This window comes from Antechinus flavipes, chromosome 2, assembly GCF_016432865.1.
Source record: "Antechinus flavipes isolate AdamAnt ecotype Samford, QLD, Australia chromosome 2, AdamAnt_v2, whole genome shotgun sequence".
Taxonomy (NCBI): Eukaryota; Metazoa; Chordata; class Mammalia; order Dasyuromorphia; family Dasyuridae; genus Antechinus; species Antechinus flavipes.
Genome location: NC_067399.1, coordinates 412,307,100 through 412,327,937, shown reverse-complemented (window position 1 = coordinate 412,327,937; position 20,838 = coordinate 412,307,100). Strand labels below are relative to the sequence as shown.

Here is a 20,838-nt window from a genome sequence, read left to right as displayed (position 1 = left end):
GGCTGTTTTAAGATCACATGACATATTTGTAAGGTGCGTAACACAAACTCTGGCACATAACAAGTGTTTAACAAATGCCAGTTCCCTTGCTTTTTAAAACTGCACATATCAGGATTTGGAGATTCAGTCAGGTTAAATACAGTGTCATAGTTCCAACAATTTTTTTTTGTTATTGTCAAATGAATATTCAAATAAAATATGTTCTCTTCAATATAATATATAACTATATTTAAAATTGAATAAATGAAGAATATATGTTTTAGGGATACTTTTAAAGACAATGATTATCATTGTTTTCTAAAATTAAATTTTCATTTAGAACATTTGAAATAATAAAAAGAACTCATGGAGTATTGATAATATAAGATAATTACATGATAGATTATATTAACTAAAAGTAGACCTTGTCTAACAAAACTTACTCAGATAATATGGAATTAGGCCAAGAAGCCTATGGAAGTGTTCAAACAGGAACTGGATAACCATCTGTCAAACATATTGTAGGAGGAATCTTTCATTTGGAGATCTCAAAGTTTTTTTTTTTTCCCCAAATCCTAAAAATCCTAACATTTTAATCCAAAATTCAAAAAAAAAAAAAAAACCTTTATCCCCCCCTCCCAAATATTATAGAATTCATGTTTTTACAATTTCAATCTTTGACAGAGATGGATTTTTTTATGTTTTAAAAACAAACCCTAGACTAATCAGTTTACCTCAGAAGATAAAGGAGAAAATCATTTGTAAATGTATAACAATACTATGGAAAAAAGTTTGGGTTTTGATAGAAATGACTTATCTTTGTAAATTAGAAATGTCAACTATTCAATCAATTTTTTAAATTAATATGGAAGCCAAATAGCAATCTAAAGGCTAGAACTCTATGTTACAAAAATTTTAGCCTGAATCAGTTTAGTATACAAATAAGTGATGAATTAGTTCATTCATTAATAATTTGAGGCAATTTACACAAAGCTTTAACATTCAATATTGAAACTATCATTTATGCAAAGGTTTACTCTGTGGATTTTGTTTCTCTTCTCCAACCTCAGTATTCCTCTCTTTTCCCTATACCTATAATTCCAGGAATAATTCCATCCCCCATTTCTTTCTCTTGAAATTAAACTCTTTCTTAAAATCAAGATCAATGCCACTTCTATCCAGATACTATCTCTAATTTTCAGTTATCCATTCCTCAAGCCAAACATGATTTTTCTCTTTCCTTTGAACTCATACCAACATTATTTAGTTTTCTACTTACATGTTATATAATATTCATTTTACTGAATCCTATAATGCATAAAATTCCAGAAGTTTGGACTTGGTAATTACTTTAGAGGCCTTACAATATAATGCATTCATGTTATAATGTTAGAATCTCCTTATAAAAGTGATCATGATGTTTAATTAAAGGAGCTTCTGAAGTAAGAGAACTTATCACTTGCAGAAACAATTTTATTTTTGACATCTGTAATTATTATTATTATTTGTTTTTTTACTGACACGAATCCTGATTTTGACCTTACAACTTGGATCCATTCTTTCTGATTCTAGCTCCTGAGAATAAAACAATGGAAAAAAACCTAATTCCTTTTAGGAAAATTACTTTTCAAATATTTGATGACACCCATCATGTTCTTCTCTTTTTCCCCTTCATCAGGCTAAAGACCAATTAAGTTTCTTCAATTGATCTTTCTATGACATTTTAAATATGCCACATACCATATTACATATTTTATCTTACCTTTGAAATTCCAAGATCTAAGATTTAAAGGGATCTTAAGGCCTTATATTATAAATATCATATTTTACAAGTAAAGATACTGAGATTCATAGATATTAAGAAAATTTCTAAATGATATATAGACTACAAAGTCCTAAAAGTTAGGAGCCAAATAGATTACTTTATTATCTTACCTTACTACCTTACTAAATTACTTTATCCCTTAGCATTTAGCAAAGCATATGTGCATAGTAAATATATTTTAAAGGGTTGATTAAATGGATGAATCAACTTGGTCAATGCCCACCATATTATGTAACACATAAAAGATATTTAAATACTTCTTGGTTTGACCCTTTGACATGGCCCCTCAATGAAGGTAAGAATTCTTTTCATTCTAAATGATTGAGGGAAGCATGCTCTGATTAACTTTCAGAGACTCACAAAAAAAAAAAAAAAGTCATGCTCTGTAGTAACCAATAAAGATCTTTACCTTTTCAGGAACAACACTTTTTCCATCCCAAGCATAACCCCTCTTGGTAAAATAATTGACAGTGGCAAATTCAATCAGTGCTGAAAATACAAAGGCATAACACACTGCAATAAACCAATCCATAGCTGTGGCATAGGCCACTTTGGGAAGAGAATTTCTGGCACTGATACTCAGGGTGGTCATAGTAAGGACAGTTGTCACTCCTAGAGGGGAAAAAAAAAACATACACAAAAAATGCAAAAGGATTAAGAATATTAATCTGTTAGAGAAGGGAAATTTAAAAAAAAAATAAAGGGTTTATAGAATGAAAATGTATTTTCTCTTTTTTTCTGTTTTAGTGAAGGTGGATTGTAGATTGAATGAATATTGATTTAATCCTGCTTCAAGTTTGGAGTAAGACGATACAGATTTAGAACCCATTCAGGTTTTTTTTGTGTGTGTGTGTTTTACTTTCTGTACAATTTTGCATAAATCACATGTGTTCTCTGTTTTCAAAGTCACATGGAAATCTCTTGAAGTACACACAGAAATTTGTGATATAGACTATTTTTAAAATATGTTTTCATTTATTTGATTTTCCCAATTTCATTTATTTTTAAAATTTTAGTTCCAAATTCTTTCCTTCTCTTCACCCATCCTACAATTCTTGAGAAGGAAAATGACATCAATTACACATATAACGTCATGACAAACATGATTTTTTCATAAGGAAAAAAAATGAGTGTTCTAAAAGAGTTTTTAAATCTGTACTCAGAGTTGATCAATACTGTCTTTGGAGGGAATAGATCTTTTTTTTTCCTCCTTGGTCCTTTGAAATTGTTTTGAATCATCTTAATTGCAGTAACTGTCTTTCACTTGATCAATTGAACATCTCATGATCATTTAATGATCACTTAATCATCATTATATTTAAAAGCAGCACACATTTTCTGTGACTTTCTAGCTTTTCTTTCTTGTAACCCACATCATATTGGTCTCAAAATTGGAACAATGCAAGTTACATTGAGGATAGATGTCTACCCTCTAATTTTTTAATTTCAAAAATTTTAGATGGCAAAGAGGAGCTCAGTAAATACTTTCTAAGTTGAATCAATACTAAGCATCTAATAAATATTCAAACTAACTTTTTAAATTTTCCTTTTAAGCATAATCCATGTATTTCTGGTTTAGTTCATATCATGAAAGAGGTTTCACTTTTCTGACCATCCTCTTTTTTCACTTCCCCCAAGGCCTTTTTAAAATATATGCATATGTATGTATGTATATATGGAAATAATTACCCTTTAACCAATCTTTATTCCATATTCCAAAAATGCACATAAAAAACTGACTTAATAATAATGGTTTCCATTTATGTAGCACTTTAAGTTCATATGACTTTTTTCCATAAAGTATCTCACAAGTGGAAAAAATAGAAACTTATTCATGTTCCATTAACTTAAAACCCCTTAATGGTAACTATTAAGATTTCTAAGGAATAGCAGTGATTTAAGAAGGAAAACCATTAGTTATTACTATTGGAACTTGGATGTTAACTTATAGCATACAGAAGTGATAGGAATGTCACTGAACTTTTCTGGACCTCTTGTTCTTCATTTATAAGAAGAATGATTTGAACCAGAAGACCTTTAAGGTTTCTTATAATTCTAGAGAGATGATCCTTATAACTATAGTTAAAGTAAATGTAATGACTTGGGCATTGAAGTCTTTTTAAAATCCAGGGAAAGTAGTCCATTTCACTAAATATTTTTTTCAATTACAATGTTTTTTTTTTTAAATTTATCAGCTATCATTATAACTATTCATATCTTATAATCAGTTTTTGTTGTTTATATGCAGAGTGCTTTGTCTCACTGTACCATAAGCAATGTAAAATTAATGCATTTAGTAATGGACAGGCTGATTTAAGAAAGCCTGTAAAGACTTACATGAACTGATGCTGAGTGAAGTGAGCAGAACATTGTACCCAATAATAGCAAGGTTATATGATGATCAACTGTGAGACCTGGATCTTTTCAACAGTGAGGTGATTCAAAGCAATTACAATAGACTTGTGATGGAAAGTACCATCCACATCCAGAGAAAGAAATATAGAGACTGAATGTGAATCAAAGTATAGCATTTTGACCTTTTGTTGCTGTTGTTGCTTCTTTGTTTTTCATTTCTTACATTTTTTTTCTTTTTGATCTGATATTTTTATGCAGCATGGTGAATATGGAAATATGTTTAGAAGAATTGCACAAGTTTAACTTATCTTGGATTGCTTGCTGTCTTGAGTAGAGGGGAGGGAGTAGGAGAGAGAGAAAAAATTGGAACACAAGATTTTGCAAAGGAGAATGTTGAAAACCAGCTTTGCATACATTTGGGAAAATAAAACACTATTAAAAGTAAAATAAAAAGAAATACTTCATTTAGATACCATGATTATGAACCAACTTCTTAAATCTCCTAGGAGATAGTGGTTCCCCTTCCTTCCATGCATATATGCATATAAAATGAAAGCAGGATATGGAAGAAATACATGCTTGTATAGACATTTATATATAAAGGGCATGTGTCTCATTTATACATAATGACAGATAAACATTTTGTCTTTCCTAATGTAATGTAATTTTTTGAGGTTATGGATTATTTCATATTTATAGAATACATGTACATGATAATAGTTTGATTTTAGTTCATAGCAGACATAACAGACTGCTTTCATTTATATTTAAATTTTATTTAAGAGTTCTTAAATCATTTTAATAATTATTCACAAATTTATAAAATATAAGTTTACATAATTTTAGTTGCAAAACTTAAGAGATTTTTATTGCATAGTCCACAATCCTTCAGTCAGGGCCCAGTTTAAAATAATATACTGAGTCCGAGCTAAAAAGATCAAAAACATATTAACTAGGTAAATGTTAAAGGTATAAAGGTCTCAGGAAAAAAAAAAGTATTTGAGATTTTGTTAAAAGCAAAACATTTGAAAAAAATGCATCTTAAAGCTTGGAAAACCTTGATCACATCTAGGTTTCCAATATCGTTATAATTATCAAAAGGGCATGTCAGTCAGTCAGAGAAAAGGCCTTTGGAAAGCATTGTGACCAAGGCTTGCTACTTGTAAGATACTTTGCAAAACAAGGGAATTCTCTCCAAAGCAAGGAGGGAAATTACTTTTGCAGGCAATTTTTGTTCTCAAAGTTGCCTGTACAATTTCACTTATAAAATATACGCACACACACTGCATGCATGCATGTGCACACACACAATTTACAACTCCCCCCCCCCCCTCCAGACCCAAATATGCTTGGTACTCTGGCTTTTGAAATCACTAATGAGCAAAATGTCCTGATTCAATATATCTTTTATGGCTTTGTCTTCAACTCTGATAAGCAGCTAAAGTGCTAGTTACATAACAGAAGATAACAAAGAGTATGTGTTAAAAGAAAAGCTTGAACAGCTGACCAAGAAAACAATAGTGGCATCTAGCATTTTACAGTACTTAAAGGTTTGCAAAGCATTTTGCAAATGTTATTTTATCTTCCCAAAGCCCTTGAGGAAACTGAAAGATATCAACTTTAAGGTACTTGCTGAGCATCATACAGCTCATAAGTATTGTTAAAACAGGTAATTTTTACTCCACTTCTATTACTTTGGTCATGAAGTTTATACTTATTATCAAGGACCTGATTCTCCACTATGAGGAGAAACTGGATACTGGAATTAGAAATGATAGGATCCTTAAAAGGAAATAATTTCCCTATAAGTCATGATATGTGAAAAGAGATCTGTACATATTTTAATATGCTTCCAACTCCCATAGTATGAGAACATTTAAAATGTAATGTTTTGGCTTTTTATATATATTTTTGTGGAATCTGAGGCAATCATAATTAAATTGGCACTAAGGCATTCAAGGTGAGTTCATAGATTTAACACCAGAACAAGTCACTTTCTTCATCTGAAAAATGGCCTTCCAGTTCTAATCTTAGGATCCTAAGACTTGCTCTATTACTTACTACTTGTATGAATTTGGACTTATATTACTGACCTAACTTTTACTTTCATTTCTTTATTTATAAAATGAATCTTATAACCTTTGATCTGTTTTCTTTACAGGGTTATTGAGAGTAACTAAAGATTAAAGTGATGTCAAATTCAAAACTATAACTATGCCAGGATACCTAGAGAGTTATCTCCAGTATGTCAATATCTAGTAAGGTGCATTTCTGCTTTGAGAATTACTTCTGGAGCAGCTAGGTGGGACAGTGGATAGAGCACCAGCCCTGAAGTCAGGAGGACCTGAGGTCAACTCTGGTCTCAGACAATTAACACTCAGCTGTGTGACCCTGGACAAGTCACTTAACCCAATTGTCTCGGCAAAAAAAAAAAAAAAAAAAAAAAAAAAAAAAAAAAAAAAAAAAAAAAAGTGTTGAGAATTATTTCTACATGGAAACTGAACCTCATTGTTCTCTATATAATATTGTCCTATATCTTTATCCATCCCAGGGTTAACACAACTAGAATCTCATCATCATTGTTCTCTCCCAGTCATTTTCTTCTAAACATTATACAAATGTGGGATGAACCAACTGGGAGACAGACTATTTTCTTTCCTAGTCCAATTGAATCCACAGTTGGACTGTCCTTTGTGCAACCAGTTCCTCCCATCACAATATCTTTTGCCCCATTTCTCTAGTAACAACTTCCAAAAAGGAAGGATTCCTGATGAAAATGTTTTGAAAATTGACAATAATGTAAAATGCAATAATATTTATATGTTAATTCTTGAAGTATTTTAATCATAATATGATATTATGGGCATTTTATGTTTTTTAAAAATCCCCTATTAATCATGAAATTTCTTTGTTCAAGTATAAAGATGTTATTTTGCATATTTTTTCTAAATATGTTTATATATTACATATTAAAATCATGTTGTTATTAAAATCATTATTTACTTCTAATTAATATTAATATTAATTAATATTAATAGAATATTAATTCTATTAGAGCTGAGAAAGATTTTATAGGCTAATAGAGCTCTCTTGTTTATAAAATTTTATAGGCTAATAGAGCTCTCTTGTTATTCAAAAGGGCCTTGCGGTTATTTTTAAAAGCAACACTCCTTGGGTGATGTGAACAAATATTGTCTATCTCTATCTGTTGTCAAATTCCTATTTTTACAGGCTTTTTTCTATTTTTATTAAATGATTGAACATACTTTTGATATCAAGATAACAACATTACTTTCCTCCCTCACTCCCTTTCTCTAGATACATGTGATTGAAATGGAAATACTCATTTTTCACTTACCAAATACAGTTCTTGCTGGAACTGACTCTCGGTTGAGCCAAAATGAAACTTGGGAGAGGATAACTGTCATTATACAGGGTAAATATGTTTGAATAACAAAGTAACCAATCTTTCTCTTCAAGTGGAAATGGGTGGTCATAACAACATATTCTCCTAGAAACCAATAAAAAGGAAATCATAAGTTATGATTTGTCCTAGAAAATGTTTTTTTTTTTCCCCTCTGAGATTCACCAAGAGCAAATCCTGATAATACTAGTACATTCTGGAAAATTCTGTTCATCTTGAAATAAAACCTCTATGGAACACAACAAAATTTCTGTCAATATATTAGATTGATATAACAAATGTCATTAAAGTCTCTCAAATAGCATAATTTAACCCTACAGCAAAAACTTTTGAGTTATTCATCAACATATTCCATCATGTAGCTGAATTTAGAGCTGAGAAAGATTTTATAGGCTAATAGAGCTCTCTTGTTTATAAATGAGGAAAATGAGTCCTAGAAAGGAATGATTTGCTGAAAATCACAAGGTAAAAAAAAAAAAAATATCTGAATTAAGACTCAAACCTAGACTCTATAATTCCAAATCTACGGCTCTAATCACTCTACCATGTGAACTATGAATTGGAGTAGGGAGAGGTATGTAATAATGATCATCAAGGTTCCATTCAAAATTTAAAATTTATGATTCTATGGCTCCTATCAATTGACAAATCACTTGACTTGCATTACAATATAAATTGATTTTTAGATATAATTTTTGATATCATGTTCACAAAAATTAATTCCAAGATAAAATTTAATTTTTTATGGAAGGAAGTTTAATTAAATAAGCATTTATAAAGCACTTATCATATGTCTGTAATTGTCATGAGATTACAAAGACAAAAATAAGATGAACATTGCACTCAAGAAGCTAACTCTGCAAAACAGTAGAAACAGAAACATATGATGCTATAAAAAACAAATTGCAGGAGAGTTTTTCCCATACTTTAGTTTTTGATATTTGCTTCAGAATCTAAAAGCTATGTTTAATTAACAGATTCTCCTCTCAGTTCCAGAGCAGAAAAGTGGTCTTATGGTTTATTACAGATCAGAACATAGGCTAAGACAGTAATACAGATCATACTACTTTGGAAAGCTAAAAATTTATAGGTCCTAAAAAATATCTTTCTTCTACTTACCAGCTATGTCATCTCTGTCAAGTTAATTCGCTTCTCTGAGCCCTACTTTCTAAATCTGAAAACCAAGGAATTGCAATTTATGTTCTGTATAAGGGTTTCAGTTTGGGGATTCTATGTAGTATCTTAAGTATTGTGCTTTTAATTTTATTGTGGCTTTGGATAGTGTGAATATGCTCAACCTAAGAGCTGGTTTAAATGAATCATTTTTTTCAAGCTCCAAAGATAATAAGGCTTTTGTACACTTGGCAGATTCCATCATTTTAAGTAGGTAAAGATACAACCAAATATTGGGGGAATATTTTTCACTTAGAAACATGATCAAATTGTTTTTATTTTATAATTTTTCCACATTTCTTTTCTAAATCTTTATTTTTTATTTATTTTTTATAAAGTCTCAAAGATGGTACCATACTTATCATCATATTGGATAAACTGTTGCTTCTAACAGCATCAAAAGCACTGAAGGTATGAAAATCAGTCTGGGAGATGTTCATTGTGTTTATATAGTAAGCATGTATTAAATTCATGGTATTTACTTATTCAGCAAAAATAGTTCCACCAGAAATGTTTGAGGCTGCCTATATTGTGCTTTATATATGAGGTCAAAAGTTTAAATATTATCTTCTTTGGTGATTAAATATTAAATCAAAATTCTAGTTAAATGATTTTGCAATTTTCAGTGAACCGTAATATTGTTTTATCACAAAAGAGATACAACAGACTATAGTACATATCTGAGAAATAAGACACTTTTCCTAACTCTACCATTATTTCTATAGCTTTAGTCAAGATTTGGGTTTCCATTTCCTTTGTAAAATGAGAGATTATAACTAAATGTTTTCTCATATCCAGCTCTGATGTCCATTGCCTTATAAGCTAAGAGTACTGGATACTTAAGAAAGTCTCAGTCACTTATTCATTTATTCATCAAGCTTTGATTATGTATTTACTACATATAAGACATTTTGTAAATACTTTGGATTGAAAGAAAAAAAAATGAAGCAATAGTTGCTCCTAAGAAATTTATATTCTTCCTGTACAAAGTAGAAGCCATATCTTACAGTTGTCTCATGATAAGAATGGAAACTGGACCATTTTTCTTCCGTTTTTGTATTTTGCACTTCAATATTTGCACTAAATAACTGGCCAGAAAGAAGTCCTATTTAGAAATCTGTTCCCTCAGCTGATGCACTCCGCATATAGAAAGAAAAATATAATACATATTGAGCACAAAGAGTGCTGCTTTTTGGGGCAAGACACTACTTTGCAAGTGGCAAATGATTTCCATCTAAATGCAGCTTTGAGTCTTTCAAATATTCATTTGTCTTCAATAGGATTGTAGTAACAAATGTGATCTTTTGAAAATTCTAAGTCATTTTAAATTCAACTTTTTGCCATACTCTTTTTTTATTAACTCAAAAATTCTAGAAGAGTTTTAAATAAAAACTAATTTTGACATGAAAGTGAAAGATGCCTTTTCTTCTTTACCTGGTAGTTTGTCTCTATTGCATTATTATGAACACTTTTCACTAGTTTGATAGAAAATACGTGAAAAAGTAAATTTTTGTTATGTGATTTACTATGGTCCAGGTATTGTGGTAAGTGCTAAGAAAATAGACAAATGAGTATGTCCCTGCACTCAAGGAAGTTGTATGGAAGAAGAAAAGATACATTTTAGAAAAAAAAATTCACTTTTTATCTTTTTCACTGCATTTAATGGTTATTTAATTAATGAACTCTGATACAGTGAGAAAAGATACATCAATAATTCTTATCAAAGTTAAGTGTTAGAAAGGTCAGTCTTCCTTTCTATAATATTTCACATTAGAATCACTTAAGTATTACTGTAATTCTTGTAATAGTCTTTGATGACTATAATTCTCAAAGACTTCATTGCTTTAAAACTTCTACTGTTGGAGAAGAGTAATATGGCTTTCAATATACTATAATAACAATAGTGATAATGACTACTACTGCTGCAGTTGCTACTGCCATTGCCACTAGTAATAGTAGAGTTAAAGGAAGCTTGTATTTATATAGGATTTTGAGGTTTGCAAGATGCTTTACATATTTGATTTTGTTGGCCTTCACAATATCTTCACAATACAATAAGTAGAAACTAATATTATCCTTGTTTTACATGTGAAAAAAAAATGCTAAGGTTAAGAGATATTGCTTACAGTCACACAGATAGTACCTATCTGAAGCAATATTTGAATTCAGAACTTCCTGACTCCAAGTTCAGCATTCTATCCAGTATGAGTTTGGGACTAGGGGAAGTTTGTGATTTGATATTTCCCCATTGGATCATGTGAATATGTCCTTGCTTAAATATTTTAGATAGTTATTTGTTGGAATCCTTACTAACTGCTAACTAATTAGAGTTGATCTAATCTTACAAGAAGATATTTTGGGCAGAACCTGAAACAAGGTACTAAGTAGAACTAATTAATACAAGGCTTGTGTTCACACCTTTACTCATTGGAGTTCAATGAGTTCACACCTCCCTTGAAGCTTTTTGGGCCAGAGAGCACTATGGGAGAAAACCCACAATCCCTCTCTTGAGCATAAATAGAGCTTCAATGGGCCAGTCGAAGAAGTTCTTCAGAGTGAAGAAGCTACAAGTCGAGATTTCACTGGAATGACATGAAGAGCGGTGCTGGCTCTGGAGGCTGAAGAAAGCAGAGGCAGAAGCAAAGGACAAAGTGGCAAGAGCTCTTGGAACCAAGCAGAGAGATAGGCCTCTAAGCTAACCGGGATATATTGGAGATAATAAAAGATCTGAACTTTGATCACCTGGCTGCGTTTTGAGAAGAAAAAGCTCACAACATTTTGGCGCCCGAACAGGGACCGACAAAATCCTGATTCCAGGGAAGGCACCCAGAGAGAACTTTTATAATATTTTATAGAAGAACAAGAACCCCACATTTGAACTCCCAACATTTTGGCGCCCAACGTGGGGCACGAACCCACGACCCTGAGATTAAGAGTCTCATGCTCTACCGACTGAGCTGGCTTCAGAGCTTACAGGAATTATTAGATTCCTGGCACATGAACTAATGGACAATGGATTGCTTATGGACTATTTCTAGGACTTATGGACATGTGTAAATCTTCAGGTTGATTCATGTTGTTACATTACTACTAGCCTGTGTTATATTGCTATGTGCTTATGTAAATTATGTGTAATGCCTCCCATATTGATGGATTTATGTATAACATGTATATCTGTTACAAAGTTCTGGCCCATATTGATGGATTTCTGTGTACCCCCTCAGAAAAACAAAAGAAAGGGGGAGATGTTGGAATCCTTACTAACTGCTAATTAATTAGAGTTGATCTAATCTTACAAGAAGATGTTTTGGGCAGAACCTGAAACAAGGTACTAAGTAGAACTAATTAATACAAGGCTTGTGTTCACACCTTTACTCATTGGAGTTCAATGAGTTCACACCTCCCTTGAAGCTTTTTGGGCCAGAGAGCACTATGGGAGAAAACCCACAATCCCTCTCTTGAGCATAAATAGAGCTTCAATGGGCCAGTCGAAGAAGTTCTTCAGAGTGAAGAAGCTACAAGTCGAGATTTCACCGGAATGACATGAAGAGCGGTGCTGGCTCTGGAGGCTGAAGAAAGCAGAGGCAGAAGCAAAGGACAAAGTGGTAAGAGCTCTTGGAACCAAGCAGAGAGATAGGCCTCTAAGCTAACCGGGATATATTGGAGATAATAAAAGATCTGAACTTTGATCACCTGGCTGCGTTTTGAGAAGAAAAAGCTCACAACAGTTATTTTATTCACCTTTAAGGATCCATAATTTTGTTCCCTCTCTATAACTCAGTTTCCTGATGTGCACAATATGATGATGTCTCAGGAACCTTCTATCTTATCTAACATTTATTTCTCTCCTTCTCTGCTTTTCTCGTCTTAAATGAAAAATAAATATTGCCCTATGAGCTTGTTGATAATGACCCTTTTTGAATTTAAGCAGGTTGGCCAATGATACAAAGCCCAATACTAGTGCTGGTAATCAAAGTCTTTACAATTTGATATGACTTGCTACAACTTTTGACCATAGACATGTGTTGTTATCACTTAATACCATCACCATGTTCCAGAATCTAGATATCCTCTTATTTGGCCATAATGTTCCAGCTTTCTACCTCTCCCTCTATGTTCTATCACCAAACACTATTCTGTATTCTGATCAAAATCTCAAATCTCTATCCAGACTATCTTTCCTACATTAATCACTATCTTCTCTTTTCTTCATCACTACTACTTGGTGAATGATTTCAAATCTGTACTATCCTTTTCTCTTAAGTCCCTGGCCTTCTTATCATATCACCTATTACATCCAAAAACTCAGCCTTGGATGACTCCTACCATCTGTTACCTTCATTTTTGAACACATTTTTGAAGTTTTCTCTTTGGTTGTTGCATGTAGAAGAGAAACCACAGAATTATTCCAATTGATCTACCACAAATTTATATTATATAACCTTAACTGGAACCTTACTGATGCTAGGTTCTTTCACTCCTCAAACCTGCCATAGCTCTCCCTAGCATTATCTTCTTACTTGAGAATTTTAAATTATATTTTACAGGGAAAAAAAATTAATGCTATTCACCAAGAGTTTCCTATGTTCTTTTTTCTTTATCTATTATCACTCAGATGACCTACCACTATCTCTTCTGTAAGGCTTACATGATGAGATAGCCTTACTCTTTAAAAACAATTTTAGAAAAATATTCAGTAAAATTGGATAAAGTAAAATGATTTTAAGCAGTAAAATCAATCTTAAAATCAGCATGAGGTTGACCAGAATCTCAGAGGTAGCCTACACTGGAATATTTACATGACACAGAACAAACCATTGCATTATTATGAATACTTTTCATTAGTTTGATGGAAAACCATTCTTATAAAGTATTTACATGTCTTAGCACACATAGTCTAAAAAAAAAATAAATAAATCCCCAAACAAAACAAAAGCAATCCCCCAAAAATATTTCTCTGTATATTCACATGTACATTGATTATAATATAGATTCTCCAGCACATAGCATAGGGAGAAAGGGATGCTCATGGGTCAATATGCCAACAACTCCATCAAGTAGGAGACCCAAGTTAGAGAAGGGGGGGGTCAAATGTAGGGGATTGAGGGGAGTAGCCTCCATCTCAAGTCCCTGAAAGTCTTGGCCCACCTACTCCAACAACATATTACCTGTGATCTTGTTCTATCTTAAATTGAATATGCTTTCTTTATTTTGCATGGCTCATAAGTCTGAGTGCCAAGAATCATAAGTGGCAATAGGCCTGACAAAGTTGTAGGGAATGGATTGGAAGGGCCCATGGGTTTCTCTCACTGAATTAACTTTCTCTCACTGAATTAACTTTTTCCTTTCTGTCTTCCCACTCTACATCACCTTTGCTGACGCATTTTATTATTCTAACTCTGTGTCTTCTTTGGGTTTGTAAACAGTAACAAACTTCTGCATGTACTTTTTGATGTAGTCTTTTGTTTTGTGTCTCACATATTCATTGCCCTCTAAGTCGAAAAAGATTGTTAATAGTATTTCAACTCCTTGTTCATAACATTATAAGTCAGTTTATGAATTAGATGTTTAAAGTTTCCTCTTTGGTTATCCTCCCACACTTTGAAGTTAGGTTTCTGTTAAGAATTAAGGCACTGCACAATGTCCTTCCTGAACATACCTTTGCTTTTCTTGGCCAATTCACTTGAGGTATCTGTTTCTGAAATTTTCAGTTTTTTGAAAGACTTCATGTTTTCATCACAAATTGCTGTTCCCAAGTCCATTTTGGCTTCATGTTCAAGGCTGGCCAGATTTACCAGGTAGGAGGATCCCACTGAATTTGCCTTGTGATAACATGGTGATAGTAGCTCTTTCCTTCTGGATCCTGGACCATTTTTCAGTTGGGAAGCAAATAGATTTTGGTTTAGGAGCTTAAGGTGGTGGAAAGTTCAGGAGATTATTTATCACAACTCTGACTATAATAAGTCCTGAGATTGCCTTATTGCTACTATTGTAGTCATTGTAGTCACAGCTGGCATTACTCTGCCTTATGAATAAACTGTGAATATCCTCTGTGCTTGGATACATTGAAACCCTGATTGTGGGTAACTCTGTACAATTGGTGGAATGTTTTGAGAATAAATTGATACCACACTGTAGACAGTCTGACATTCCTGTTCCTACTAATATGTGGCTGTTTGAGACTATGTAGAGAAGTATGGCTGCTACAGAGGGATGTTCTATTGATTAGAATCCCAACAATGTAACTTTGTCCCTGTAGAGGATCTGGGGTAGATACTGACCAAATAGATGCATAAGATTCATAATGGACAATGGCTTCATTCTGAGGTATGTACTATGAAGTTGAAACCTCCATTGAATTGATACATTTTGTACTACTGGAACTGGTTGAGGAGTAGCAAGGCTTGGTTCTACTGAATGTCCAAAAGTCTGGAGGTGTTCATAGGTGGCAGGGGAGCACATAGAGTCTGTGCTAGGAATGTATAATAGCATCTTCCCAAAATTAGGACTGCTAGAATCTACATAAGCCTACATAGGAAAATCAGAAGTGTAACCAATAAAGCTATGGTGAGGAGTACCACAGACTCATAGGGAAGGGGAAGGAGTTATTCCAAGATTCTGCCTCTGCTCCTGCTTGTTCTTAGCATCTTTTAGGGCTTCTTTCTGTTCAAAGAGTTTTCTTCGCTCTTCTAAGGAAAGATCTTTTGGAGTCCTTGAGCCACATTTTTTTCCTTAAAAGTGAACATATTATATCTATCATCAGGTCTCTTTATTCCTCATTCATAAGCAGGAAGTGGTGGTGAAACAACCTTTTTTTTTTTTTTCTGTGTTTGCCTTTATAGTTCTCTTTTTCTGGATTGGTGAGGAGGCTTTGGGGTAGATATTTCTTCTCTGAGGTCTATGTTATCCTTTTTCTGATCACCATTATTTTCTTTTTCAGTCTGACTCTTTTTGGAATTGAGTGGCCAAATCATATTTGTCCATCATTTTATCTGACTCTTCTTGACTCCTCTCCCTTTCTGCATCAGATATACCCTTCTCTTCATTTTAGGAAGGCATTTTCATAGCAATATCTTCTTCTAGCTTGCTCAGCCTCTGTCTCAGAAGTAGGCTGTCCATTGGGGTTTCAATGTCACCTTTGTTTGGTGGCAAGTTCTGTGGAGTAAATTTCTGTAGTTGCAGTTATAGTGATTGTGATTTTTCATCTTATTCCACAGGAGCACTTTCTAAGTGGTTGAAGTCTTCTTTGCCAACTTTGCCTTCTAGGTGACTAGTGACATCAGAGATTGCACTATATATACTATACTTAATATATACTATAAGTAATTGTATAATTATAAATTTTAAGGAGTGTTGAGTGCTGTGTACACACATATTGCATTCTCACTGGAATAACCATCATCTTCACTGAAGTAAAGGACAGCTATCTAGTGCTGGGTGATTGGAAATACTTTGCTCTCTTACAACATGTTTTTGTATAAATAAGCAAGCATTCCAAGATTTTTATGGTCTCTTCCTGTAGCTTTTGATTGTTTCCTCAACCATCACTTAGATTTGCCATCCAGATTTGCAGAAGAGACAGCCTATGGCATTCTAGGAAGAACTTTAAGCAGGACTGTGACTAATTTGACACAGATAAGTTTGGGTTCCAAATATCAGTTCTAAACATCAGCCTTGATAAAGTGAGCACCTGTTTTTAATCACAAAGACCTTTGCCATTTTTCTATAATTGTTTCAAGTTCTTCAAGTAGCTTTTTGATGCCACTCTTTCTTCATTTTTCTTTCACCTGCATGAATACTGACTCTATTTTCTCCTCCAAGGTAACCTTGGAAGTTTGCTGAGTCAAACATTTTTGAGATTTTTTCCAATACCATTGAAACTGATAATCAAATATTAACTCTGAACATGAAGGAACCAATTTAGTAGTGGGAAAAAACAGTCCTTAGGTGTCCATTCTCAGTTCATTTTTATGTCTCACAGTTTGGCTCACAGCTATGCTTCATGAAACAAGAACATTTTATTTTTTGAGTGATATCTATTATCTCATTATTTTTCAGTGCTATGAAATAATAGTGGATATCCTTGTTATGATCATATCCCTTTACCCTGGCTTGAAATTCCTTATGATCTAATACACAACTGTAAAGGGTTGCAAATAGTGGGGGAACTCTGGGTAAGGTATAAGACCCTTCAAGCCAGAAGGAACCTGCTGACATTGTCTGGTTTGGCTCCCACCTTCTATTGGTGCTCTCACCCTTCCTAAGAAGCCAGGGAAGGGATGACCACTTCCCTTTGGTGTTCTCACCCATCCTGAGAAGTTAAAGAGGATGTGATCAACTGTGTTCTACTTGAAGCAAGGGATACTTATTGTAAAGAGAGGCATTTACATATCAATAGCAAGATTCTTATAGTTAGCACTTGCACAGTGTGCTATGGTGATGTAATGCTACTATAATTAGCACATGCTCAGTATGATGTGATGACATAATGGTTCTCTAGTTGGCACATGATAAGTGTGCTCTAATGATATAATCATACTATGGTATTTAAGGGCTAAGAGGACTTGAAAGAAGGACTCCATCTTTGACCATCTTAATGAGTCTCCTGCCTCCTTCACTCCTCTTCCAAGACCAAGGCTGGTCCCAAGATCCTCCAGAGAGCTAGTCTGCATGGTATATTTTGCCACCCCAATTTGGGGACTCTAAAAAGCACATGACATTTTGGTGCCAAAATAGGGATGTCCAGAAGGACACTACATTTTGGCACTCAACGTAAGACATTAGACATGAGGCTCTAGATGTGAGGCCCTACACTCAGCAGCTCAAGTGAAGCAATTGGTGAATTCAGTGGAGAAGTTCCCCTGGAAATAGGGTAAGTACAAAAATAGAAAAGCGGGAAGATGCATTAAGGGCTAAATTAAACACTTTTATTTTTCAGCTGAAATGTGGAAATACCAAGAAAAGAGCCTGTCCCACCCTGAGGGATATATGAAGCATGTGTAGTTAGGTCAATAGAAAAGAAAGATGTATTAATAACTCAGAAGCAGATCACTGGGATCTTAAATTTAGTAGAGTGAACTTTTGGTTGGCTAAGGAAGAAAAATTAGTGCCAGAGACATGGAAAATAGTGGGAAAGCAGCTGATTAAATACTACAAATCTATGAGTCCTGATTCAATTCCTGAGGAAACAGTCCTTATGTGCAATGTAATACAATTGGCTTTAAAGAATCCCACAAGTTTTAAAACAAGGAAAGCTTTTAATGTGGATGGCCAGATAAGGAAGTAGGAGGAGAAAGAGCAGGAGGCGGGTGGTACTGACAATGCAGGTGGAAAGCATGGCCAGTTGGGCAGGAAAAGAGTTAAGTACCTTAAGGACAGTGCTGATGAGATTAAGGGTTGTGGTGCTTCTTACTTTCACAGCTATACCCAAGCATGCACCCTTAGGGTCTTGCCCATCTCCTGATCTTCCTCCTTCAACTTTGTCTTCATTCGTGGAGGGAGGAGGAGGAGTGGGAGGGGCAGCACCAACCATGCAGCAGTTTTGTCCCCCCATGTCACCATTACAAGAGGCATTAGTTAAAGCTAAAGAGGAAGGACAAGATGCATCTGGTTTGAGAATAGAAGCAAACACTGTGATTAAAGAGCTTGACTCTTCAGGTCAAGTCAGAAGATACAATACTTTTAATCTGCAAATTATCAAAGATCTAAAGGAAGCTGCCTTGCAATTCCTTTAAGTGTTATGATTCACAGCTTTGGAGGCTCTCAGAGAATTGACCTGCCGCTTCATTTAGGCATGGTCTTTAACATATAACCACAGTTTTCCAAGACAAATTTATTTGATGAGAGATCTTTGGTAACTCTCAAACTCCAGCCTTTCTATTCCAATCACTTTCACATCTGCATGCTGTTTTGTCTGAAATAGTCTATTTAAACAACAACCTCCATTTAGATACAGGGAAAAACATTCTATTCTGAGTAGAAGATTGAGATGATCTTCCTCACATGCTATTTCTCCTTGAGCTCTATCATCTTATTGAATTCACTTGATATCCTGACAAGATCTATTCTTTTTTAGAAACACAGATAAGTAGCAGAGCCCAGATTAGAACTCAGATCATCTAAGTTTAAATTCAGAACTGCTTTTAATGCACTGAAGCTGCCTCTCCTGCATATTACAGCTTAAAAGGTGGAGTATTCAAGATCATAGAAATTCTCCAGTTTTAATAGTGATGGTTGCTTTTTTTCAGAAGACCTGGAAGCAAAACAGAGGCTCAAACCACTTCCCCAAAGGCAGGGGAGACATATGGAAAAGGTAGCAGGAAAGGAAAGAAGAAAAAAAAAAAAGGAAGAGAAGAGATGAGGCAACTTCTTTGGTGATAGCTGCAGTGGAGTTGTTGGCATTGACTGGTGGCTTTACTCTTTACCAAAACTCATATCTCCAGTTACTTAAGTGATACATTCCATTTTGTCCTCTCTAAAAGATAGGGCTCTTTTATCATCTCCACTCCATCCTACACACCTAAATTCCACCTACACACTTACTCTTTCCCTATTGACTGCAAACACCGCCCTCCATTCTCAAAAATCCTCTTTTTTTAGTGATTCCATCCAGATTATTTGAGAGGTTTCATTCCTTTCATCTTCAATAATATATATTGTTCCAGTTCTTTTGGGACAAATACTTTGGAAATGCTGTCTATAAGAGGTTCTTCCATTTTCATTTTCTTTATTTCTTAAGCCCTTATAATCTAGTTTCCAACCTGATCAGTTCCCCAAAGTTGCTCTCTTCAAAGTTACCAATTATCTCTTAACTGCCAAATCCAGTAGTCTTTTTTCAATCCTCACTTTCCTTGACCTTTCTACTTTTGATCCTGATCTTTTGCTTATTATTCTCTTCTTTTTAGGTTTTCAGATCACCACTTTCTGTTATTACTCCCCTTTCCTGTCTGATCACTTCTCAGTTTCCTTGCTGGATCCTTATTCAGATCACATTTTATAACTGGAAATATATCACAGAATCTTGTCTTCAGCCCTATACATGTTTATCCCCCTGCTAGTTCACTTGGTAATCTCATTCATCTCCAAAAGATTTAATGAATATCTCTATGCTAACGATCCTGAAAGCAGACTGTATTTCCCTAATCTTCTTCTTCTTTTTTTTTTTTTGCTGATTTCCAATCTCAAACTCCACTGTCATTCATACATCTCAAATTAAATGTCTAGGAGACATATTTGAACTAAAAATTCCCAAAAATGAACTTAACTTTTTTTTTTCTTAAACCTTCCCCTTCTTCCTAACTTTCCTATTATGATAGTGGACAATATTATCCTTCTAATGCCTCAAGTTTGACATAGGTATCATCCTCAACTTCTCATTATATGCCATACTCCATATGCAATATATTGCCAAGGCCTTTACAATATGTCTTGAATATGTCCCCTTTCTACTATCATACTACTATAGCCCAAATTCAGGTCCTTATCACCTAACACTTGGATTGCTGCAATATCCCATTGATGGATATGATTGTCTCAAAATTCTTCTCTCTTCAACCTATCCTCCATTGAGACATCAAAATAATATTCCTAAAGTATGCATATAATCATGTCATCCTATATCACATAAATCAATACCAGTAACTTTAAAACACTTCCAAGTTCAATCACAAGCAATACCCACCTCACCCATCCACCAATGCTTTTCTCACTTTCTTATATCTTAGTTCCTACCAACCTTTGATTGAGTAATAGTGATCTCCTTGTTATTCACAAAGAAGGGACATCATATTTCAGTTCCTGGAATTTCTCTTGCTATTTGCCATGTCTAGAATGTTCTCTCTCCTCATCATCACCTTTTACATTCCTTAATTCCTCCAAATTCTAGTTGCAATCTCACTGTCTATAAGATGCATTTTCCAATGCCTCAGTTAAAGTGCCTGTCAACATTATGCTATTTTTTCTTATATGTACTTGATTTATATGTATTTGTTTTCTTATTGTCTATCCTATTAGATTATTATCTCTTCAAGATCAAAGACTGACTTCTGAGTCTTTTTTTTTTTTTTTTTGCATCCTGAGCACT

At 33.9% G+C, this 20,838-nt stretch overlaps 1 protein-coding gene across 2 annotated transcripts in view; it reads right to left on the bottom strand.

The window, feature by feature from the left end:
- Positions 1–20,838, bottom strand: part of GABRA1 (gamma-aminobutyric acid type A receptor subunit alpha1) — a 64,180-nt gene that overhangs the window by 4,240 nt on the left and 39,102 nt on the right. For both annotated transcript variants that reach the window (XM_051978845.1, XM_051978846.1), the window contains exons 8-9: positions 7,518–7,670; positions 2,214–2,416 (exon numbers count right to left, since the gene is read on the bottom strand). In XM_051978845.1, the coding sequence (XP_051834805.1) occupies positions 2,214–2,416; positions 7,518–7,670 (356 nt within the window). The remainder of the gene's footprint in view (positions 1–2,213; positions 2,417–7,517; positions 7,671–20,838) is intronic.